Here is a 21015-nt window from a genome sequence, read left to right on the forward strand (position 1 = left end):
TCTCTCTCTCTCTCTCTCTCTCTCTCTCTCTCTCTCTCTCTCTCTCTCTCTCTCTCTCTCTCTCTCTCTCTCTCTCTCCTGAATGTAACAAGTGGGGTTCCTCAAGGATAAGTCCATGTCCTTAGGTTCTTTACAATATCAACGAATCGACGAAAAAAACGAACAATTAAAAAAAAAATATCAAAATTCGTCGATTTCTCTAAACTAGAAAGTAAACTTTTAACATCAGGCAAAATGTGTTAATTCTCCAATGGCCTGATGAAGCTATTGCACCAATCACAGACATTTGTATAATTATTTTATGTAGAATTGTACTTTAGATGCAATAATGATGAATATGATAAGAAAAGATTGTCACGAACACTTGCAAGGATGGCATTAAGCCCCTAAAAAATCCAAATCATAGGTTATGAGATGCTTAAAAAATCATTATGCCTTTTAAAAACAAATTAAAATGCGTAAATTTTAATTTGAACCTTTGTCTTGCCATCGGTATAGACCCTAGGTATTGTACACGAATGTTTAACTGTGCGTAAGAAACAAAATAATATGCTCTATAATTAAAAGTGTCCATTACATAGTGTAAAACGCTCTAGAAATAATGCCTTTGTAAGAACGAGTTCTTCCCGAGAACGAGAACTGACTGTAGAAATGTGCTACTAAAGAGAAGTCTGATCAACACTCATACAATACATATACTAATGGCCTCTTGTTGTATGTGTAAGCCTTTTATTCAGCATTGGGTAACAACACGATAAACTATTTAAGAATTTCGGTTTTTATTAAAAAAAATAAACCTGAAGCACCTGGTGAAAACCTTCTATGTAACTCAGTATTTTGGTTCACCTTCTGCATCCAAGTTTCAAGTATGTCGCTGTTTTCAAGTATATTTCAAGTATGTCACCGTTTTCAAGTATATTTCAAGTATGCCACTGACGGATAACATGACTGTGTGTTCTAAAAAAAATAGCCTTTCAAGAGGATGAGTGATGTCACTCACTCTGCCACTGGGCTTTGTCCCCTCCGGTTAAGCCTCTTTGTACAACCTGTCTTCTCGCATAAGACATCGTAGTATTTTGACGTCAAAATCCCCCAACGTCAAAGTAAGATATTCTAAAAGTCACAGCAGCTCGCAAAATTGACGATGTTTTATTTTATATTTGTGGGTCTTTGGTAAGGTTAGGCTTCGGAAAATTTAGTACATCATTTTGAAGACGTTTTGAACGCCCCGGAGAACGGGCCGCTTTCTTAGGTTGTTCGGCTAGTGTAATGGCGAATCCTGAGTTAGGTTTGATGGTGTATAATCCCTCAATTCATCCGAAAATTCCTGTTTGTAAAAAAAAGGATGTATACAAAGATGTATAAAAGATGCATTTAATGGATGTAAGCGCCCTTTTTATTAGTGAATTTGGGATATATTGTTAATACGGAATAATTCTCATATACTCAAACGACGTAGATAAATGAGAGTTGCCACATCTGTTACTTCTAGTGTCACATGCGCGTCTATCCACTCTCATTTAGTTATTATTCTTCAACGCCTTCCTGAATGAACGTCAACCAGACGCAGTTTATACCGCCAATACGTCGCCGCAACGTTGCAAAAACGTACAAATAGTAACAAAAACGTTATGAGTTAGTTTAGATTATACTTTGACTCTTAGTTATTAAAAGATAGTAAACTGACCCACCCGTCTAAAATCACTTATAGGCCGCGTTTTTTTGACGTTTCGTAACCAACGTAACAAATGCAACGTAAAAAGAAAATTACCAGATCAAAAATATTCCCATTTTCCATGCATCGGACTCAACTGTTTAGACGGGTTTCTGGTGTCTGTATGTTCGTAGTTTTGGCTGAAAGGCTGGATGTTTGCCGAGTGGCAAACCGAAAGAACTGAACTGACATTTCTTTTTTTCTGCTCTGATGGTCCGCAGGGCATCCAGATCCACCCTAACGTGACAGGAGGCATTGTCATCACCAGACATAAGCTCAATCTCAATGATATACAGAGACAAGATGCTGGTTTCTACACCTGCGTCGCTTCCAACGCCATTGGTGACGGAGAGAGCCACCCCATAGTGCTCAATGTGAAGTGTAAGTATAGTGTGTATGGACGGGTGTGAGTATATCTGGGTGTATGGCTGGGTATGTATGAATGCCTGGGGGTCTGGGTTAAAATAGTGCTGGCGATATAGTTAAAATGGATCATACTGTTAAGGTATGATAAAGGGTGCAGGTGGTGAGGTCTGGTTTTGATGTATAATAATACTCATTTCTTCACTACGTGAGTAGTGAAGTAGTGCGAGTAAGGGTAGCTGGGGATGTTTATGGTAGTCGGGGGGGGGGGGATGTGCTTTCGAATAGTTGTGAGCTTAGTGATATCCGAATGGTTGTGGTGGAAACGAAGTGTGTTTCGTGCGATATATACCAAAGAATGTGTTGTTGATGTATGGATAGGGATTGTGGTAAGCTGTGGATTAGTTATGTCGGCGGCGATGGATAGATAGTGAAAGGCTGGAATTATTGTGAGAGTATTGTGAATGTCGGCAAAGAAACATGAGTCTAGGGGAAGAAGAGGTAAATTCACCATCATCTTCGAATTTTTGTTTACCTTACCTATAGGTAACAAAACTTGTTAATTTATTTTTATTAAAATACCAGCAAATGAAATAATTAAAATTATTAAGTGAGATGTATTAGCTTTGAAATGTTTTATATTTATGTATTTAATGGTACCTGTCTCCCTGTCACAGACGTTCCAGTGTGTTCAGACACAAGGAAGCAAGTGATTGGCGCCGCCAAACACGACCAAGTTCAGATGGAGTGTCGTGTTAACGCCTCCCCGGGCAAAGTCACATTCCGCTGGTACTTCATTTCGACGGAAGAGCTGGTGAACATCTCCCAAGAGAGCTTCTCAGTACAAGACCGCACCTCCCTTCTGAACTACAAAGTGAACTCAGAGACCGACTACGGCAACATTCTCTGCTTCGCCTCCAACGAGCTGGGCGACCAGTCAGATGCTTGTACTTTTGCGGTGGTTCCTGCAGGCAAGCCTGATGCCCTCGAGAACTGCACCATCACTAACCAGACTACTAACACGATCTTCGTTGATTGTCTTCCTGGCTATGACGGCGGCTTGGAGCAGCAATTTGTGCTTCAGGTCTTTGAGTTCGATGGAGAAACCCGCCATATGATGCTCAATATCACCGAGATGGTAGAACCTTCCTTCACGATAGAGGGTCTTCATCCTGGAACGTCTTATCTCCTGGCCATGTACGCGGAGAATATCAAAGGAATGAGTGACCAGCGAACCCTTCACGGGTTTACATTGCCTTCGCTGCCAGGACAGAGGAACCGTAAGTGAAACGCGGCTCGTTCTGTCCGTAGAGTTTTATGTATAATTTTTTTAATGGGATGCTTCCGCGTATCATAGTCCTGTGTTGGCGGAGATTGAGCTTCAGCTCCTGTGTCGATCTGTTAACCCTTAATTAGTTAACGTACTTGGGAATTTTATCACGTAATTTTTTAAAACTATTATCAGCATTAACCTGACATATTTTTTGCTGACTCTACCAGCAAGTGTAGTTTCATTTTTACACTACCATAATACTTAACACATTCATCATAGATTAATATGGCTGTAAACACCCTTTTTTAATGTCTAGGTTCTTCAATGAATTCTAATTTATATTCCTAAAATTAATTATATAATTTATGTGCGCTTGATGGGAGAGAGAGTTGTTGGGCTGTTTACTGCTAGAATACTTTTCATCACATCCTTGGAGCTTCTTTTCTCCAAGGGTGATTAACTACTACTTCCAACCAAGTTTTCCCGTCATCATTGCTTCGACATTCTGGAGCAAAATTTGGGATTAATTTCCTCCAATTCCATAGAATTTTGTGTTCTGCGGTGACAAATCTGCTGAACACAAAATACAATGGAAAACTGCATAGTATTTTGTGTTCCACAAATATAAAACTGCTGTTGTGCCATAGTGGCACAGTAGCTAGCACTCGGGATTGGCGCTCTTCAAATTCCCAGTTGGAATCCCACTAGTTCTCTAGATTTCAAGGATTGTTTACATATATATATTAACACGCTGCTTATTCGTATCTCATTTGATTCCTTCGAATGCTCTAGATTTCTATTCCGAGGCTAAAAAGCTCTATTCATTAACCATAAGCAATTTCTTTAATGTATTTCACTATTCAAAAACTAAAATATATTTTTCGTTCGGGAATGTTATGTATTAAAGTTTCGATATCCACTAACTTAACTTTAGTACCTGTTTGCACTCGCATTATACACTGCGAAGTTTGATCCGCACATCTCTCCGATATACACACCAAATCATACACAATGTACACGAAATACACAGATAATATAACTATTTGATACAGGACGGCGTGTTTTCGTCATGATTAATTATCTCGGCATCTAATAAGGAGCAGGGAAGAGCTCGACTTGATTAGGTTGCTTTTGTTGATTTGTTTTGGTGAGAGAGTTATGCATGATTAGTTTCTGTCAACATCATCTGGCAGATGGAACGTTACTGAATATGTCTCGTGTCCGGATTAGTGATGTAATTTTGCAAATTTTGGTAAGATGTTGAAGAGAGGCTGGCGTGTGATGTTCATATTAGCTCAGAGCTTCCTTCTGTTAATTACATCCCCTCACCAGACAAGTGGAATTGTGTGAATTCACAGTCCTAAGCTTACCTGTGTTTTCAACGTTAAATAAAAGGATTTGTTTCATAAATGTTAAATTACCTCTAATACGTTCAATTATATTGTAGTGCGATAGTGACTTAAGATTTGAGTATTGTCGTTTATCTGAATCGTACGTTAACGTAGCGTAAATTCTTTCATTTGATTTCATTCTTGCTTTTTTTTTTATCTCGCATGCCTCCAGCATCGTACTCACACCCGGGAGATGATGATGAATTGGGAAGGTACGGCGTTCCAGCATCCCAAAGCACGCTATGTTACGTGCCGCAGCATAACTCACATTCCTACTCGGTCATTCACTCTGAGTAAATATTTGGTTTGATCCCACCTTCCTGCTACGGAGATTTTCGGAGATATATCACATTATTGTAATTGCATTGTGTATTCTTGATGTAGTTTCCAGTTGGAAAGCTCATCTTCCCTTCGTCAACATAGTGTCTCGTGAATTTGTTATTGTGTTTGAATAGACTAAAGATATCGAAATGTGTGAACGGAATGCAATTTGGTATAATTAGTGCAAGAAAAAAAATACACAAAGTGTATGTGGGTATGTAGCGAAATTTCAAAATTTTTAAAAACTCTGTTTGTTGTATAGATAGTATTGTGCAAATAACACAATATGACTCAATTTTCAATTGAGTCTACTATTGCAATTGAAGAATCCTGAGCTTCAAGAGGAAGAAACACTTATCTTCAGTACCCGCAAGCGGATGCTGTGTGCATAGTAAAGGGGAGGACAAAACAAAAATGGAGGTGGATAAAAGCATTGGCTTGCTTCGAATGTCCCTTCTTAACATTTCTCTAGAGGGGGGGGGAGGTTCCTTATTCATGTCCCAAGCCACGTTCCTCGTCAGATGTTGGCCGTCGCCAGCCAATGTGTATTCATTGTTCCGTTCTGCATATTTGACAAGTTGGTGGGTTGTATGATACCCGAGGGAAGGAGGGGGTAGAAGAAGGGGGAGAAGAAGAAGGAGAAGGAGGAGGTCCTTGGTAGTCCATAAAACTTCTGATCGCTCCTCTTGTTGGTTTTATCGAAGGGGGGGAAAAGCAGCTCTAGTGAAGAGCATCCGAGCGTCTGAAATACTAAATCATATCGAGAGGGGAAAAGAGATATATGTATTCTGTGAGACCATCGACCCTACCTCAACCACTCTCATTTGTTCTTCTTCATCTGCATCTCGTTTCGGATCTATACCGATCTCTTCTTTATAGCTGTCGTTTTGTCTTCGTCTGTTTTTATTGTTCTGCTCTCTCATCAACGGGCTGTTTTTCTCTTTCGTTCTATCTCTCTCTCTTCCTGTCTACCTGTGTACTGAATTGGAAAACGAGTATAAAGAGGACAAACAGGAAGATATAGAGATGAAAATGACACAATGTCGGGAACAGCAACGAGAGAATATCTAAAATATCAGGAAAAATCGAACCACAAAATATCACACCAGAAAATATCGCTAAATTAAATACTGAATTGGGAAATATTGCTTTTAGAAAGATCGCACCAGGTAATATCGCATCAGGAAATATCGTATAACGAAATATCGCAGCACGAAATATAGCATTAGAAAATATACAACAGAAATAAAATTAACATAAAAATTCCCTTTGCTGCATAAATTTTGCAAAAATAAAATGATATTGAAAACACTAGAACGGATCTCCGGTGAGGCCCGGGACAGTCTTGTCTCTCCCCCTCCCCTCCCCCCTTCACCCACGTCCCCCCCCTCCCATCTTCTCACATCTCCCCCTTGACCCCTTCTTTCCCATCCCCTTGGATAAATAATCTCAATAAGAACAACAAAAATGGGGTGTAAACACGATAAATAGGAGACCTTTGTATGTATTTACAAAGAGATTTACTGGAGAAAAAAGAACTGAAAAAATATTTACAAAAACATGGTAAAACAACCTTTTTTGTGTTTACAAAGGCAGAAATTACCTTAACAGACACGACTGAACGGACAGCTAATCCAAATGAATGGCGAAATGTGCACGTAAAACAAAAATATATAAATATATTTTAAGAGCAAGTGGTCTTGTCTCTTAAAGGGTAAAGGAGTGTGCTGTTAAGGAATCATTTGGAATTCTTGATATTCAAGCCGACTCGGAATTCCATTTTCGATCGCTCTACATGTCTCTCCCTCCTTTCAAGGGTACGAGTTTTATTTGGGTCGTATATCTACCATTGGCAAATACTATTACGTTATGTCGTAGTAAGTAGGGTGTGTGTGTGTGTGTGTGTGTGTGTGTGTGTGTGTGTGTGTGTGTGTGTGTGTGTGTGTGTGTGTGCGTGTGTGTGTGTGCGTGTGTGTGTGTGTGTGTGTGTGTGTGTGTGTGTGTGTGTGTGTGTGTGTGTGTGTGTGTGTGCGTGTGTGTGTTCTCGCCTATACACACATGGATGTGCTATATGGAGGCTCGAATGACTGCTTCTAGCGTTAGTTCTTTCTGACATGATTGTAACTTTCGTCTGTCGTGGCTATCTATGCCTCTTTAGCCTTCTTTGCAAGCTTGAGTACAAGTCTCTTGTGTAATATTTTAAGCGTTGCTTTAAGCTTGCTTCTCAGTTGGAAGGTGTGTTGTTCAGACGCATATAAAAAGGCGTTTTTCCTCTTTATTTTTAAATACATATACGTATTTACAAGTATATGGCCACAAAGCTAAGTTACTTAAATTACTCTCACTTAATTCATTCCCATATACTGAAGAAGTGACCCCATACTAAGGCATTCTGGCGCGTGAGAGAGAGAGAGTGAGAGAGTGAGAGAGAGAGAGAGAGAGAGAGAGAGAGAGAGAGAGAGAGAGAGAGAGAGAGAGAGAGAGAGAGAGAGAGAGAGAGAGAGAGAGAGAGAGAGAGATGCTGTTACGAAGCCTATGTTCAGAGGTTACAAGAAAACAGCCTCACCTGGGGTAAAAGTTAGACATTCTAACGAAAGCTTTCATTATACCTGACAAACAGGGTACAATAGCAGCTGACAATGAGTATTACTATATCCAGCAATGAAGATATAACTTTGTTGATTACAACTGGCTAAAATGTTCCATATCCTGACAGACATTCTCTTAGAAAACCAATTTTATTCTTTCTCTAATTGTGTGCCTTATCAAATTCCTTCCTAATTTCATATTTTAAAATTTCAGTTGCAAGGTCTAGTTCTAATTTCCTTGTATGTCTGATTTTTTAAAAGCTCCATATTTGCTATAGATGAAACGTGGCAAGAAGTTTACAGTTAATTGACAATTGATGCTGGGATCTAGTTGTAGGGCATTAAATGACCCTGTTTGGCGACAACGACAATATTTGTCTCAGATTCAGCTAAAGGGCCTTATATGTGATTCGTTACAAAACGAGAAATGTCGTTTGGTCTGTACAACTGCAAAACAACCTTGGGGTGATTATATAGCACGATCACTTTTTTATGATTATGGTTATATATATTGTTTTATATATCTTATAAATAAAAGTGTAATATATATAATATTATTATTATAATATTATATATATATATATATATATATATATATATATATATATATATATATATATATATATATATATATATATATATGTCGTACCTAGTAGCCAGAACTCACTTCTCAGCCTACTATGCATGGCCCGATTTGCCTAATAAGCCAAGTTTTCCTGAAATAATATATTTTCTCTAAATTTTTTCTTATGAAATGATAAAGCTACCCATTTCATTATGTATGAGGTCAATTTTTTTTCATTGGAGTTAAAATTAACGTAGATATATGACCGAACCTAACCAACCCTACCTAACCTAACCTAACCTATCTCTATAGGTTAGGTTGGGTTATGTAGCCGAAAAAGTTAGGTTAGGTTAGGTTAGGTAGGTTAGGTAGTCGAAAAACAATTAATTCATGAAAACTTGGCTTATTAGGCAAATCGGGCCTTGCATAGTAGGCTGAGAAGTGCGTTCTGGCTATTAGGTACGACATATATATATATATATATATACATATATATATATATAACGTTGTACCTAGTAGCCAGAACGCAGTAATCGGCGTACTGTGCAAGACGCGATTTGCCTTATAAGCCAAGTTTTCCTGAATTTATATATTTTTCTAATTTTTTTCTTATGAAATTATAAAGCTATTAATTTCACTGTGCATGAGTAAATAGTTTTTTAGTTGAGTTAAAATTAATGTAGATATATGACAGAACCTAACCTACCCTACCTAACCTAACCTAACCTAACCTAACCTAACCTAACCTAACCTACCCTACCTAACCTAACCTAACCTAACCTAACCTAACCGATCTTAACTTAACCTAACCTAAACAAACAAAACTAAGTCAATAATTTATGTTCTTGATATAATATAATATTAATGATTCAAATAAACTAATTAGAAATATTTTATTGAAAATAAAGAAAATCACTTGGCCTATTAGGCAAATCTGGCCTTGCATAGTAGGCCGAGAAGTGCATTCTGGCTACTAGGTACAACATTATATATATATATATATATATATATATATATATATATATATATATATATATATATATATATATATATATATATATATATATAATGATACATAAAGGAATTGAGAGGTAATAAAATATAATATGAGAGAGAGAGAGAGAGAGAGAGAGAGAGAGAGAGAGAGAGAGAGAGAGAGAGAGAGAGAGAGATGCAATAAAATCCTATAGAGAGCAGACAGTTTTACATACAATCAAGCAGACTGAAATACATCACAGGCAGAGAGAGAAAGAGAGAGAATGATTCGAGAGTCATTTGTCTCGCTCGAGGCGCTAAAATGGGGACACTTTTGATTAAGGTGAGGAGAGCGGGTCCGCGGGGCGCGCTACTGACCCAACACCTGCTATACTATTCATGAAAAGTAAAGCCATTCTTCAAACTTTGATCAGATTTGCATACATGAAACCGCAACAAATTGGTCAGTGTTCACCCGGCGGCTTCACAGCCAACGCCAGACTGTCTGCACCAGAGAAATTTTTCATCAATTCTGGTGTGTACTCACACACACACACACACATATACACACACACACACACACACACACACATACACACACACACACACACACACACACACACACACACACACACACACACACACACACACACACACACACACATATACACACACATATGATAGAGCCCAATAGGCTCAGGAATCTGTACACCAGTTGATTGACGGTTGAGAGGCGGGACCAAAGAGCCAGAGCTCAACCCCCGCAAGCACAATTAGGTGAGTACACACACACACACACACACACACACATACACACACACACACACACACACACACACACAGTGTGATGTGGTGGAGGTTGACTCCATACACAGCTTCAAGTGTAGATATGATAGAGCCCAGTAGGCTCAGGAACCTGTACATTAGTTGATTGAGACAGTTGAGATGCGGAACCAAAGAGCCAGAGCTCAACCCCCGCAAGCACAACTAGGTAAGTACAACTAGATAAATATGTACACATTACCATTGGCGCCTCGCGGCTGAATGGACAGCGCTCTGGGGTATGTATCTGCGGTATACCTGGAGAAATATATGTAGTAAACATAAGAGAGGAAAAATAAGTTGGTTAGAAAGACGGGGTCTAACAGCTAATAGCTCGATTGTGTAGATACATATAGTAAATGCACACAAACACACACACACTATATATATATATATATATATATATATATATATATATATATATATATATATATATATATATATATATATATATATATATATATATATATATAGTGTGTATAATGTAAGTATAATGATTATAACACGAATCTTTTCAATATTTCTTATGTTTTTCCTCACTGTCGATGGCAGCTGAAAAATTAACTCCCCAAAGTTCATTTTCACACTTTATTTATGGTCTGACGCCCAGAAACGTTTCGCAAGAGGTGATGTGAGGTGATGCAGAACATGATTGAGATGAACAAGTGAATTAATGGGTACACCATTGCGTGTTTTATCTTTTTGCCTCTGTGTTAGTTTGGGGTCTTGAAGTGGGTAGAATGTAATTATGTGATAATTGGCTGTTGATTGTTAGTTTTTACTTCTTGATGTGTAGGGCCTCGCTGATGTCGAGTCTCTTATTGTCGTTGTATCTGTCGATAACTTCTCTGCTGCTTCTTAAGATTTCTCTGATGATGGTCTGATTGTGTGAGGAGATTATATGCTCCTTGATTGAGCCCTGTTGATTGTGCATTGTTAATCGCCTAGAGAAAGAGAGACATTGTTGTCTTGCCTATATACTGAGGTCATTGGGGCTGATAGTCCCCAAGTGGGTATGTGAAGGCATGTGAAGGTTTGTGAAGGCGTTCTGTTTGGTGTCTGGAGAGTTCTTCATGAATAGGTTGGCCGTTTTTTTGGTTTTGTAGTAAATTGTTAATTGTTTGTTATGATTTGTGTCTGTGGGGATAACGTTCCTATAAATAATATCTTTCAGGAAACTTTCCTCCTTTTATAATATCCGTCGAAAAAAGTTCCTGTAAAACAGTCTAATAGAGGGGTACATGTGTTGTGTTAACCAGCTAACAATTTGAATCAGCAAACACAACACTTGTTCCTGAGAGAGAGAGAGAGAGAGAGAGAGAGAGAGAGAGAGAGAGAGAGAGAGAGAGAGAGAGAGAGAGAGAGAAAATAACGAGATCGCTAGACCTGAGACATAACGATTTCGTTCTCTACTCCAGCATGATCTAATAATATACCATTCCTCCCATCACCCTACCTCTCAATCTCCCTTCCTCAGGGATCAGCCACCCCCATATCTTCCCCATCACGCCGATCTTGGGGGTCCTGATCGGGGTGGTGGGGGCACTGGTGTTGGTGGCCATCGTGGTGGTGGTGGTGATGAAGCTACGAGGCGATGCCCTGAGGGCCAAGGACCCACAAGACTCCAGCCTCAAGGTCCCACACCCTTCTCTCCAACACACCAAGGACCCGGACGATGGACCTGATGTTATTCTCTGTCGCACTGGTGAGTTCTGCTCGGAGGTAAGGGGGAAGGGTGGGTGGTTTGTGGTGTGGTGATAGCAGGTGTGTGGTTTGTGGTGTGGTGATAGCAGGTGTGTGGTTTGTGGTGTGGTGATAGCAGGTGTGTGGTTTGTGGTGTGGTGATAGCAGGTGTGTGGTTTGTGGTGTGATGATGAAATAGTATATACATATAGCCAAAATGAATAGACATTTAGTGTGGAGTGGAACACTAAGAAATTTCTCCATGTATGTTTTCTGTTTGTTGCAATTAATTGCTTGTTTTTAGTGCGATGTTTTCACATGGTACAAGTTACACGCTAAAGCGGAATTTTTAATGTTGAAATATGAGGGTAAATAACAGGTGGGGAGATCATGGATGAGTTAGCCTTGAGTGAGTTCACAGGTAAAAATGTGAAGCGAGAAGTTAGGGTGTTCAGGTGAGAAGAGGAGTTCTCTAAGACATGATTGAAGGAAATAATGAGTTCTCTACAACATGAGTGAAGGAATTAAGGAGTTCTCTAAGACATGATTGAAGGAAGTAAGGAGTTATCTAGGACATGAGTGAAAGAAGCAAGGACTCACCTGAGGCATGAACCTATCGTGCACCCAACACCAGGCAGTACCAAAACTCATCTTACTCACTGTTCAGGGGAGGAGGAGGAGGAGGAAGGAGGCAGGAGAAACTGAGAGGGAGGAGAAGTTAGAACCTAACACAACTCTGCCAAGACCTAGGTGGGGGAGATAGAGGAGAGGGTGAGGTGAGGGGTGGTTAAGGATGAGGGAGATATTAGAGAAATAATAAATGTCGTCGAAATGGAAAGACGTCACGAGGAGCGACCAAAGTGGTAGGGGACCAAAGTAGGAGGAGAGCAAAGAGGTAACAGGAAGACAGGTACTTGGAGACGAATTTGGAGATGTAGTACTCAAGATAGGCCTACTTTCGCACGCAATATATCATATGCTCCAGAAACTAGATGATCTACAGAGAGGAGGGTAGGGAGAAGCGTTCACGTCCACTGTGACCTAGATGATATGAACGTAAGAAAGGATCAACACAGTGGAGTTGTTAGTCCTTAATTGCTTATGTACCGTTCACGTTTCCCCATATTACCTACATATCTGTCCACTCTGCGTTTGAAACACCTTAAACGCTTGGTTTCAATAATGTTGGCTGTTTGGCCCATTTCACCCTCACCCATAACCCTATTTCCTCACAAGATCTTCACTATATCACCGAGAAACGTCTTTAGGCATGATTCACATTATGGACATTCAAAAGGAATTAACAAGAGCGCTGAGGACTCCAGAAAAAAAGACATATAATGAAAGAATAATTGAAAATAACTTTAAAATCAAGCACCTCAAATGGCTAACAGAACCTGAGGTTAGACATCAGTACTTTACAGAACTCTACAGAAAAGCATACCACTTGCTTAAAAGTCCTGGAGTCAAAGGTATCTACAGGCCATGCCTTTGCAGTCCAAATTTGCTCTGAATGTTAATATCACGCCAACATTGTACCTATTTGCTGTCTTGTCCTCGCTGGACTGGTCTTGGGACCCCATTATTATTTGTCTAATGTATCGTCCCAGTCACCCTCCTCACCTGATACCATTAGGAGCAGAAAATAATAGTAGGGGTTTTTAAGGGCACTGAGTTAAGAGGACAAGGGTCAAATTTAGGATTATTATTATTAAGACCACACCTTCTTTGAGGTTACGTCGTTAGTGAACTTTTTTATTAGTAATTTGGACCCATCAATAAGTAGAGAACTACGACATAGGAGTGATAGATAAACCATGCTTTTAGCGAATGGAAACTAGTTGCCTGAAAAAATACACCAATTTAGAATATAAACGGGAGAATTTAGGGGGGGTTTAAAACGAGGAAAAATGGTTAAGGGACATGAGGAAACGCAAGCAAATGGGATAATTATGCATGGGGGATAATATTTGAAGATATGGTCAGGTCAGGAGTTATTAATTACAATAAATATTCACAAAGATACACATGAAGACCTATTATATATATATTTGTGCTCTTCCCAATTACCTGGCGGCAGATCCAACTTACGAAGATGTGGACGGCATTCCACAGAAGCTGAAACACGCCAATATCTACGAGACTGTGCCCTACGACAACAAAGACAGCCACTCAAAAAACTCCGAGGTAGGCCCCACCATCTCATGCCCACTATAACACCTTGTGCCCACTATAACACCTCGTGCCCCACTATAACGCCTTGTGCCCACTATAACACCTCACGCCCCACTATATCACCTCTCTCTGTACAGCTAGTAAATCAGCTATGTGTCTAGTGTATACACATTTATGTTAAGTGTCGTCTGTATATGATGTGGCCTATGTTTCTCGTGTGTATATACTTGTGTCCTATGTTTCTCTGTAGGATACATGTGTTCTGGTAGCGTATATTTTTTCACTGATGTGAATGTCTCAGCCCGTCCTTCTAAAAGGAAAGTGTTTATAATAACTATAGGGGTCGAAAGTACTAATATATAGTGATGGACCAACCACCAGAAACTTGACTTTTGTATTTACTGAATTTGGTCAAATGGGAAACATTTTTATCCACAACATAAAATGTAAAATTTAACCTAACCTCTCCTATTAACCCTCGGCCTAATTAACGGCATAATATTAGGCCTCATTTAGTTCATATACGTGTTATGCTTGGCCTAGGAATGTATAAATTTGGATTTTAGCTTTATTTTGTCCGGACTCATTTATTTTGTACTTTATTGTGAACTGCAATTAACAGTACAAATAGAGGTTTACTGGTTTGCATGTGGAGGCTTACATCACTACATATTAGTACCTTTGACCAAATTGTTGCTAAAAGTATTGTCATTTCAGAAGGATTGGTTGGAATGTGTCGCAGCTAATCTGATATTTGATGAGCTGATTGCCGTATGCACTTCCTATTTTCCATAAGAAAATATATATAATTATGGCTGATTTGGCACTGTTGATTTTGAGGTAAAGGAAGTATTGGTGCATTTTGAGGTAATTTTGAGGTAAAGGAAGTATTGATTTAGGTACAGAAGCCATTTAATAAAGTATATTGTCTAATGAATTAATTATCTTTTTTTATAAAGGTCAGTAGTTTCACGCATAGTATAAGCTGATGTGAAATGATTGATATTCACTAATAATAATAATAATAATAATAATAATAATAATAAAATTTAATTTAAAATATTATATTTTGCAATGCTGTCATTTGTTATAATTGGGTGGCAATTTACTTCAATTAATTGGAGTAAAATGTTATTTTTTAACCTATTATTTTGACGTTTGACGTTAATAAACGAACTTGTTATTTTGACGTTTGACGTTATTAAACGAACCTGTTATTTTGACGTTCGTTTACCATCAACTGAAACGGAATTTCTGACACTGATCTCTGTAAGGAACGTTTCAAAGGTTACTTACATACGATAACACAGTAGTCTTCGTTTAAAATAACCTTTGTTGTATGTGGGTAAACATTATAGAATTGACATCCTATAATTATTTGGCGTCAGTCCATGTGACTGTAGAAGAAAAATTTCAATTTTTTTTCCATCGATACAACCTTATAACTTTATATGATATATATATATATATATATATATATATATATATATATATATATATATATATATATATATATATATATATATATAAGTTTCTGATAATTTAGTGAAGAACACGCAACTATTTTCTTTAGCTTCACTGTAGTTCTTTGCGTTTATGTATCACTCGTTTGATGATGCGTTCTACAAGAGCGTGATAGAATTACTAGTTAACACCACGCCAACTGCCCCTCCCCCCAAACCCGGCCAATGAGAATGCAGAGCAAGAAAACCTAGTCCTCTCGACAAGATACCACCTCACTACTTCTCATCCTACAACGGGCTTACATACCGTCATCTCTGCCAGTTTCTATTCACATTTTCTCTGCTTCTGAAGATGCTGACAAGTGCTTCAGCGAAACGAGCCCATTAGCCACATGCGCCAGAAAAATAATTGGTAAAATAAATATCTGTGAATGAAATTTTCACCTTCCATCCCATGTGAAAACACACAAAAGATTCGTGACAGATTTATAGGTTACTCAGAATTCAGGAAACAATTTCGAATGTGATATGGATCCTATATATATCCAGTGGGAACCTAAACAGACCATAATATAATGCTCAGAGACATGAAGGATGAACGTGAATGTAGATAAATCCACGGAAATGTACTTTGTTTCCAGTCATGTCAGATTTGAGAGCAAAAGGTCAGGAATATCATTTTGCCGAGAATAACGAAAAGAGTTATCGTTTATGGGTCATCGTTAGCTATCGTATGTACAAAGACCAATATCTAACAAATATCTTACCCCTGTGTAATGCATTTTATAGGATTTTACCTTGTGATTGCCTTCTAGTGGTTCCAAGGATCAACATCCCCGCGGCCCGGTCTCTGACTGAGTCCCCTGGTTGGTCAGCTAGGCTGCTAGATGCAGCTGGTCACAGTCTGACGTATGGGTCATAGCCCGATTGATCAGGCATCCATTAGAAAAGTATATCAAGTTCTCATCTGAACACATTGAGAGGTCGGCCAGTTCTGGCCCTTATGTTCAGAGGCAGCGTATTGAACAATCTTAGGTCCTTGACTCTAATAGAATTGACTCTTAATATACCTATTTCACCTATGCTTTTCAAAGGGGATTTTTCGCACTTTCTGCCATGCCTTCAGATCACATGTGGAACTACTTCCACGTGCAGATTTGGAACCAATCACTCTAACTTTTCTCAAGTGTAAATTATTATGTACTCTCCTGCATGGGCCTCTTGAAATAGTGATGTCAACAGATGTATAGTTTCAACACCTCTTAGCAAGGGCGAAGTTTAAGTTGTAATTGGTTATCTAGATTTTGCATAGGAGAAAAATCAATTTGGATTCCTCTGTAATTCCCCGATGGCCTCTTGCTCTCTTTGACTTCCCTTGATTTTGAATAGTTTTTGCTGTTTTATCTCACATCGTTTCTATTTCTCTGCATAGACTTCCTTGTCGTTTATACGATAGTGTGGAGCAGTCAAGATGCTCTGCGATTCGGTTTTCTTCGCTTCGAAATTTGAATCTCCAATAAAGTAATCTGAAGTGAGCACATAGATGAACGCCTCAACTAATTAAATCATTAAAAAAATAAACCATTTTTGGAAAGACGAACAATGAAACCTGTTGTCTGTAAAGAAGCGCAGACTATTCAAAGACATGATGAGACGTAACTATTTGGGATGCAAGCATCAAGAAATTTATATAATATCTTGAAAGTTCAGGAAAATAGATGTAATAGCAAAGTGTGACAAAGATTCTACATCTACCAAGGTGAAGAACTTGGAAAGACATTTTCTTTCGATGTTTTAGTTGCGAACACAAAAAAAACAGATCTTAGGGGAAACCACTGGATAGGAATCTGTTCGTGTAAATTTAACTTACTATATTTTAACATTCACAGGACATGGGCCCTGATGAACCGGTTAATTGGTAGTATAAACAGAGACGGTTCCTCATTTTTGTAGAATTAGCTATGGTAGTTATAGATCTATATTAGTGGTATTAGTAAAACAAAACAACCATTTTCTCTTTCCTATCAAATATCAGTTTCTCACCACTGCTTGGTATGACTTCCTAATTTTCTTTCCAGTTGGCAGCATAATCTGGAAGGAGTAGAAAGTGGGAGGGGAGATAACTTCCAGCTTAGTTATCCGAATCCTCTCCTTCTATATAATATCGTGTATAAATAGTATCATTCCTTTCCTAACAGATAGCTAGGTCGTGGAATAATGGCTCTGCCATTATCATTCTTTTAAATGTACTTCCATCTACCCTTGTTCCATCTCGTATTCCTTCCTCCCGTCTACTATCTCTCTCTCTCTCTCTCTCTCTCTCTCTCTCTCTCTCTCTCTCTCTCTCTCTCTCTCTCTCTCTCTCTCTCTCTCTCTCTCTCTTTCTCTCTCTCTCTCCCTCTTTCTCCTCAGTGTCCTTGAAACCTACGTCCCCTTACCGTGTGACACTTTTCAATTAATCCGATCTGTCTCCTATATTTATTAAATTTCTCTTTCAGTCTTGTTGTTCTTATGCCTGCTAGCTACTGTCCGCCTGCTCCCCTGCCTTCCAAATGTATTTATTTTGTATGCACTCTTCAGCACCCTGTTTGATATGACGTAAGTGCAAGTTGGGATGTCTTTACATGCACGGCTGTTAAGTAAACTGCTTTGAACGCGTGTTTGGTGGAGGTGTGTGTGTGTGTGTGTGTGTGTGTGTGTGTGTGTGTGTGTGTGCACGCGTGCACTTACCTATTTGTACTAGCGAGGATTGAGCAAGTTCTTTGGTCTCGTTTCTCGTTATCGAATCTGTTCTGTACACATTTCTGAGCTAATTTTTGTGTTTAATTTCATCTACATTTGAAGCTGTGTATGAAGAATGCCTCCAGCATCTCCCAACATTCCATTTGTTAAATACTGACACTAAAATTCAGTATCTCATTTGGGTACTCAGTTCCTCCCTGTGTCCCTTTGTTCGAGTACCACGCACGCTAAATAATCTTGCTTGATCAATTCCCCCCACTGAGGATTTTGTATGTGGCAATCGTGTCTCCTCAAACTCTCCTGTCTTTCAGCAATGTGAGGTTTAAATTATGTTGTCTTTCCTCAAATCTCATACCTCTCAGTTCTGGTAATAGTCTGGTGGCATGCATTTGAACTTTTTCTAACTTCATCTTGGGCTTGACTAGAAATAGTCTCCATACTGGTGCCACATACTCCAGGATTGGTCTAACATGTGTGATATGCAAGGTTGTGAATGATTCCTTACACATATTTCTAAAAGCGGCTCATATGTTGGCCAACCTGGCATATGCCTCTGAAGATATCCATGTTAATGTGGGTTTCAAGAGACGGTGTGATATCGCCCTACTGTTCATTTTCTGTAAACCATGAAGAATTTTATCACCCATTTGGAACCTTGTATCCGGCCTACTGCTCTCTTCACCTAGCTTCATTGCTTTACATGTATTCTTTTTAAACTCAAGTAGATACGTGTTAGGTCACGCATTCAGTTTGTCCAGGTTATCATGCAGCCTCTTGCTATCTTCCTCTATCTTAATCATCCTTATAATTTTGGCATCAGCAAATATTGAGAAGAATGAGAATGTTTCCTCTGAAGCATCATTTACGTATATGAGAAATTGGAAAAGTCATGTTACTGAACACTGTGTGTGTGTGTGTGTGTGTGTGTGTGTGTGTGTGTGTGTGTGTGTGTGTGTGTGTGTGTGTGTGTGTGTGTATAGCATATTGGAAAAGCTTGTTGAAGATGAAATATACGTGCATTAATCTGAATGACCCAGATAGTATATCCATGCTATAATTTGAATGCTTCACATGAGATCTGCTTGTATTAATTTGAAAGCAATCACAAACATATTTTTCTAACGTAACTCCCAGTGATGACTCTTATTTATGGATAGTCATATCGGTAGATTTTTATTATCTGCAATAACCACTAGAAAATTTATTCACATAATCGAGATTAATAAAAATATCCATTGCTCATATGATTATTAAGCATTTGTAGAATTAGATTCATATATTCATTTATATCAACGCATTTAAATTTATACATTTTCAGGAATGTAAATGTTAATGTAATAATTCACAGCAGAACTCAAGTGGTATTTAATTTCCTCTGTTCTTGCATTGTTTAATTTTGAAGCATTAATTTGAACATGTAAACTCAATAACAGCATGGCGTAGTAGAGTGATCGAGAGGTATACCTACCATTTCAGTGCACAAATATATGCTTTGTAAAGTAAACTAAAGAGTTTACTTTATTAGAAAAAATTAAATTGAAGCTTTAAATTTAGTTTGCTTGCCTGAAACATGTAGATTAGGGTTTTCTTGATCCTAGCAGATAGACTTTAATTAAAATTTAACATTCCCACTCCAAATTAAAGCCTAATCCAACCTAAGATAGCCAAACCTTCCCTAATCTAACCCAATCAATCTTCATAAATACAAATATTTTTCGTTTTTCATAACAATAAATAATTCGTTTGTTTCAACTTGAGGCTGTTATAGGAACATCTGTCATGAATACCCATACGAGTGTGTGGTAAACTGCGGTTCTACTGACACCTCGTGGATACCCAAACCGGTATTGGTAAACTGTTACCTTACTATCATATCATAACACTTACAAAGGCTTTTCTTTAATGATTTTATTGTTATGGGTGCATTATATAAGCTGTGTCATCATTATTGTTATCGTTTATACAGTAATAATGATTTACAGCATCAAATATATATATTTTTAATATCTTTTCTGCCTGTCGTCGACTGTATCGCTGATGACAAAAGCGACGAAGCTAAATATAGTTCGTATAAACTAACTGCGAGATACCTAATTATCCTTGATCGGGATGGCAGCAGGAGAGGGATAAACACAGGGATAAACCTCTCTGTTTATCACAGAATCGAGAATGTTTGCTGTGATAAAAGGCACACCCTGTTTGTACTCTCCTAAACAGCTTTGATCATTTTAAATCTTTGTATTGTGGAAAAAAGGCTCTCATCTTGCGTGTGTGTGTGTGTGTGTGTGTGTATGTGTGTGTGTGTGTGTGTCTGTGTGTATGATGGGATGAATAGGCTTTGGATTTCTATCACATCCAATTATATTTGCTAATTAATCTGAGCTACATAAATGTCACATATTCCCTTGACTCAAGCTTCCATCACTCTCATCTCGTTCTGTTGTTTCACATCATAAACATTTCGTTCTTATCGTGAAATTTCTGTTTTAGAATCATATGTCACATTCATTTATCCTTCTCTAATGCAGCAAGATCCTTAAGCCATATTCTCGTGCTCTCATATTTTCATTTCCCGAGCCAATGTTGTTTCATAACCTTTGGTAAATTTTTCTCCTGTGCTTGTTCTGATGGAGATCTTCTAGCTGGAGTGTCATGTTCCAATCCCCGCCTGATGTAAACAGTTTACAGTGTCATGTAGGCTTTATATATGCTCAAATTAATGAAAGCTACTTAAATATTTGCCAGCTTTTCACATGCCACTAATGTGATTCTGTTTACATGTGTCTCTAGCCACAGATTTGATGTGTCTACTACCGCAGTATTGTTATTTCCTGTCTCCATGACCTGCCTTTCTCTCACTGTGTGCGTGTCTCCTCGCTTCCTCCTTCCCTCACTATCATTTTATTACATTAGTTCGGGTAAAACTGGATTGATCATCTT

General features: G+C 38.4%; 1 protein-coding gene across 2 annotated transcripts in view; it reads left to right on the forward strand.

The window, feature by feature from the left end:
* Positions 1–21015, forward strand: part of LOC123757569 (nephrin) — a 282325-nt gene that overhangs the window by 253269 nt on the left and 8041 nt on the right. The window contains exons 10-14 of one of the 2 annotated variants that reach the window (XR_006772779.2): positions 1936–2095; positions 2755–3357; positions 11490–11717; positions 13776–13882; positions 17832–17931. Coding sequence is in view for 1 of the 2 variants with exons in the window: in XM_045741325.2 (XP_045597281.2) it covers positions 1936–2095; positions 2755–3357; positions 11490–11717; positions 13776–13882 (1098 nt within the window). In the remaining variant the exon portion in view is untranslated. The remainder of the gene's footprint in view (positions 1–1935; positions 2096–2754; positions 3358–11489; positions 11718–13775; positions 13883–17831; positions 17932–21015) is intronic. The other variant, XM_045741325.2, reaches the window with a different exon arrangement.

The sequence above is a fragment of the Procambarus clarkii genome, chromosome 19 (assembly GCF_040958095.1).
Source record: "Procambarus clarkii isolate CNS0578487 chromosome 19, FALCON_Pclarkii_2.0, whole genome shotgun sequence".
Lineage (NCBI taxonomy): Eukaryota > Metazoa > Arthropoda > Malacostraca > Decapoda > Cambaridae > Procambarus > Procambarus clarkii.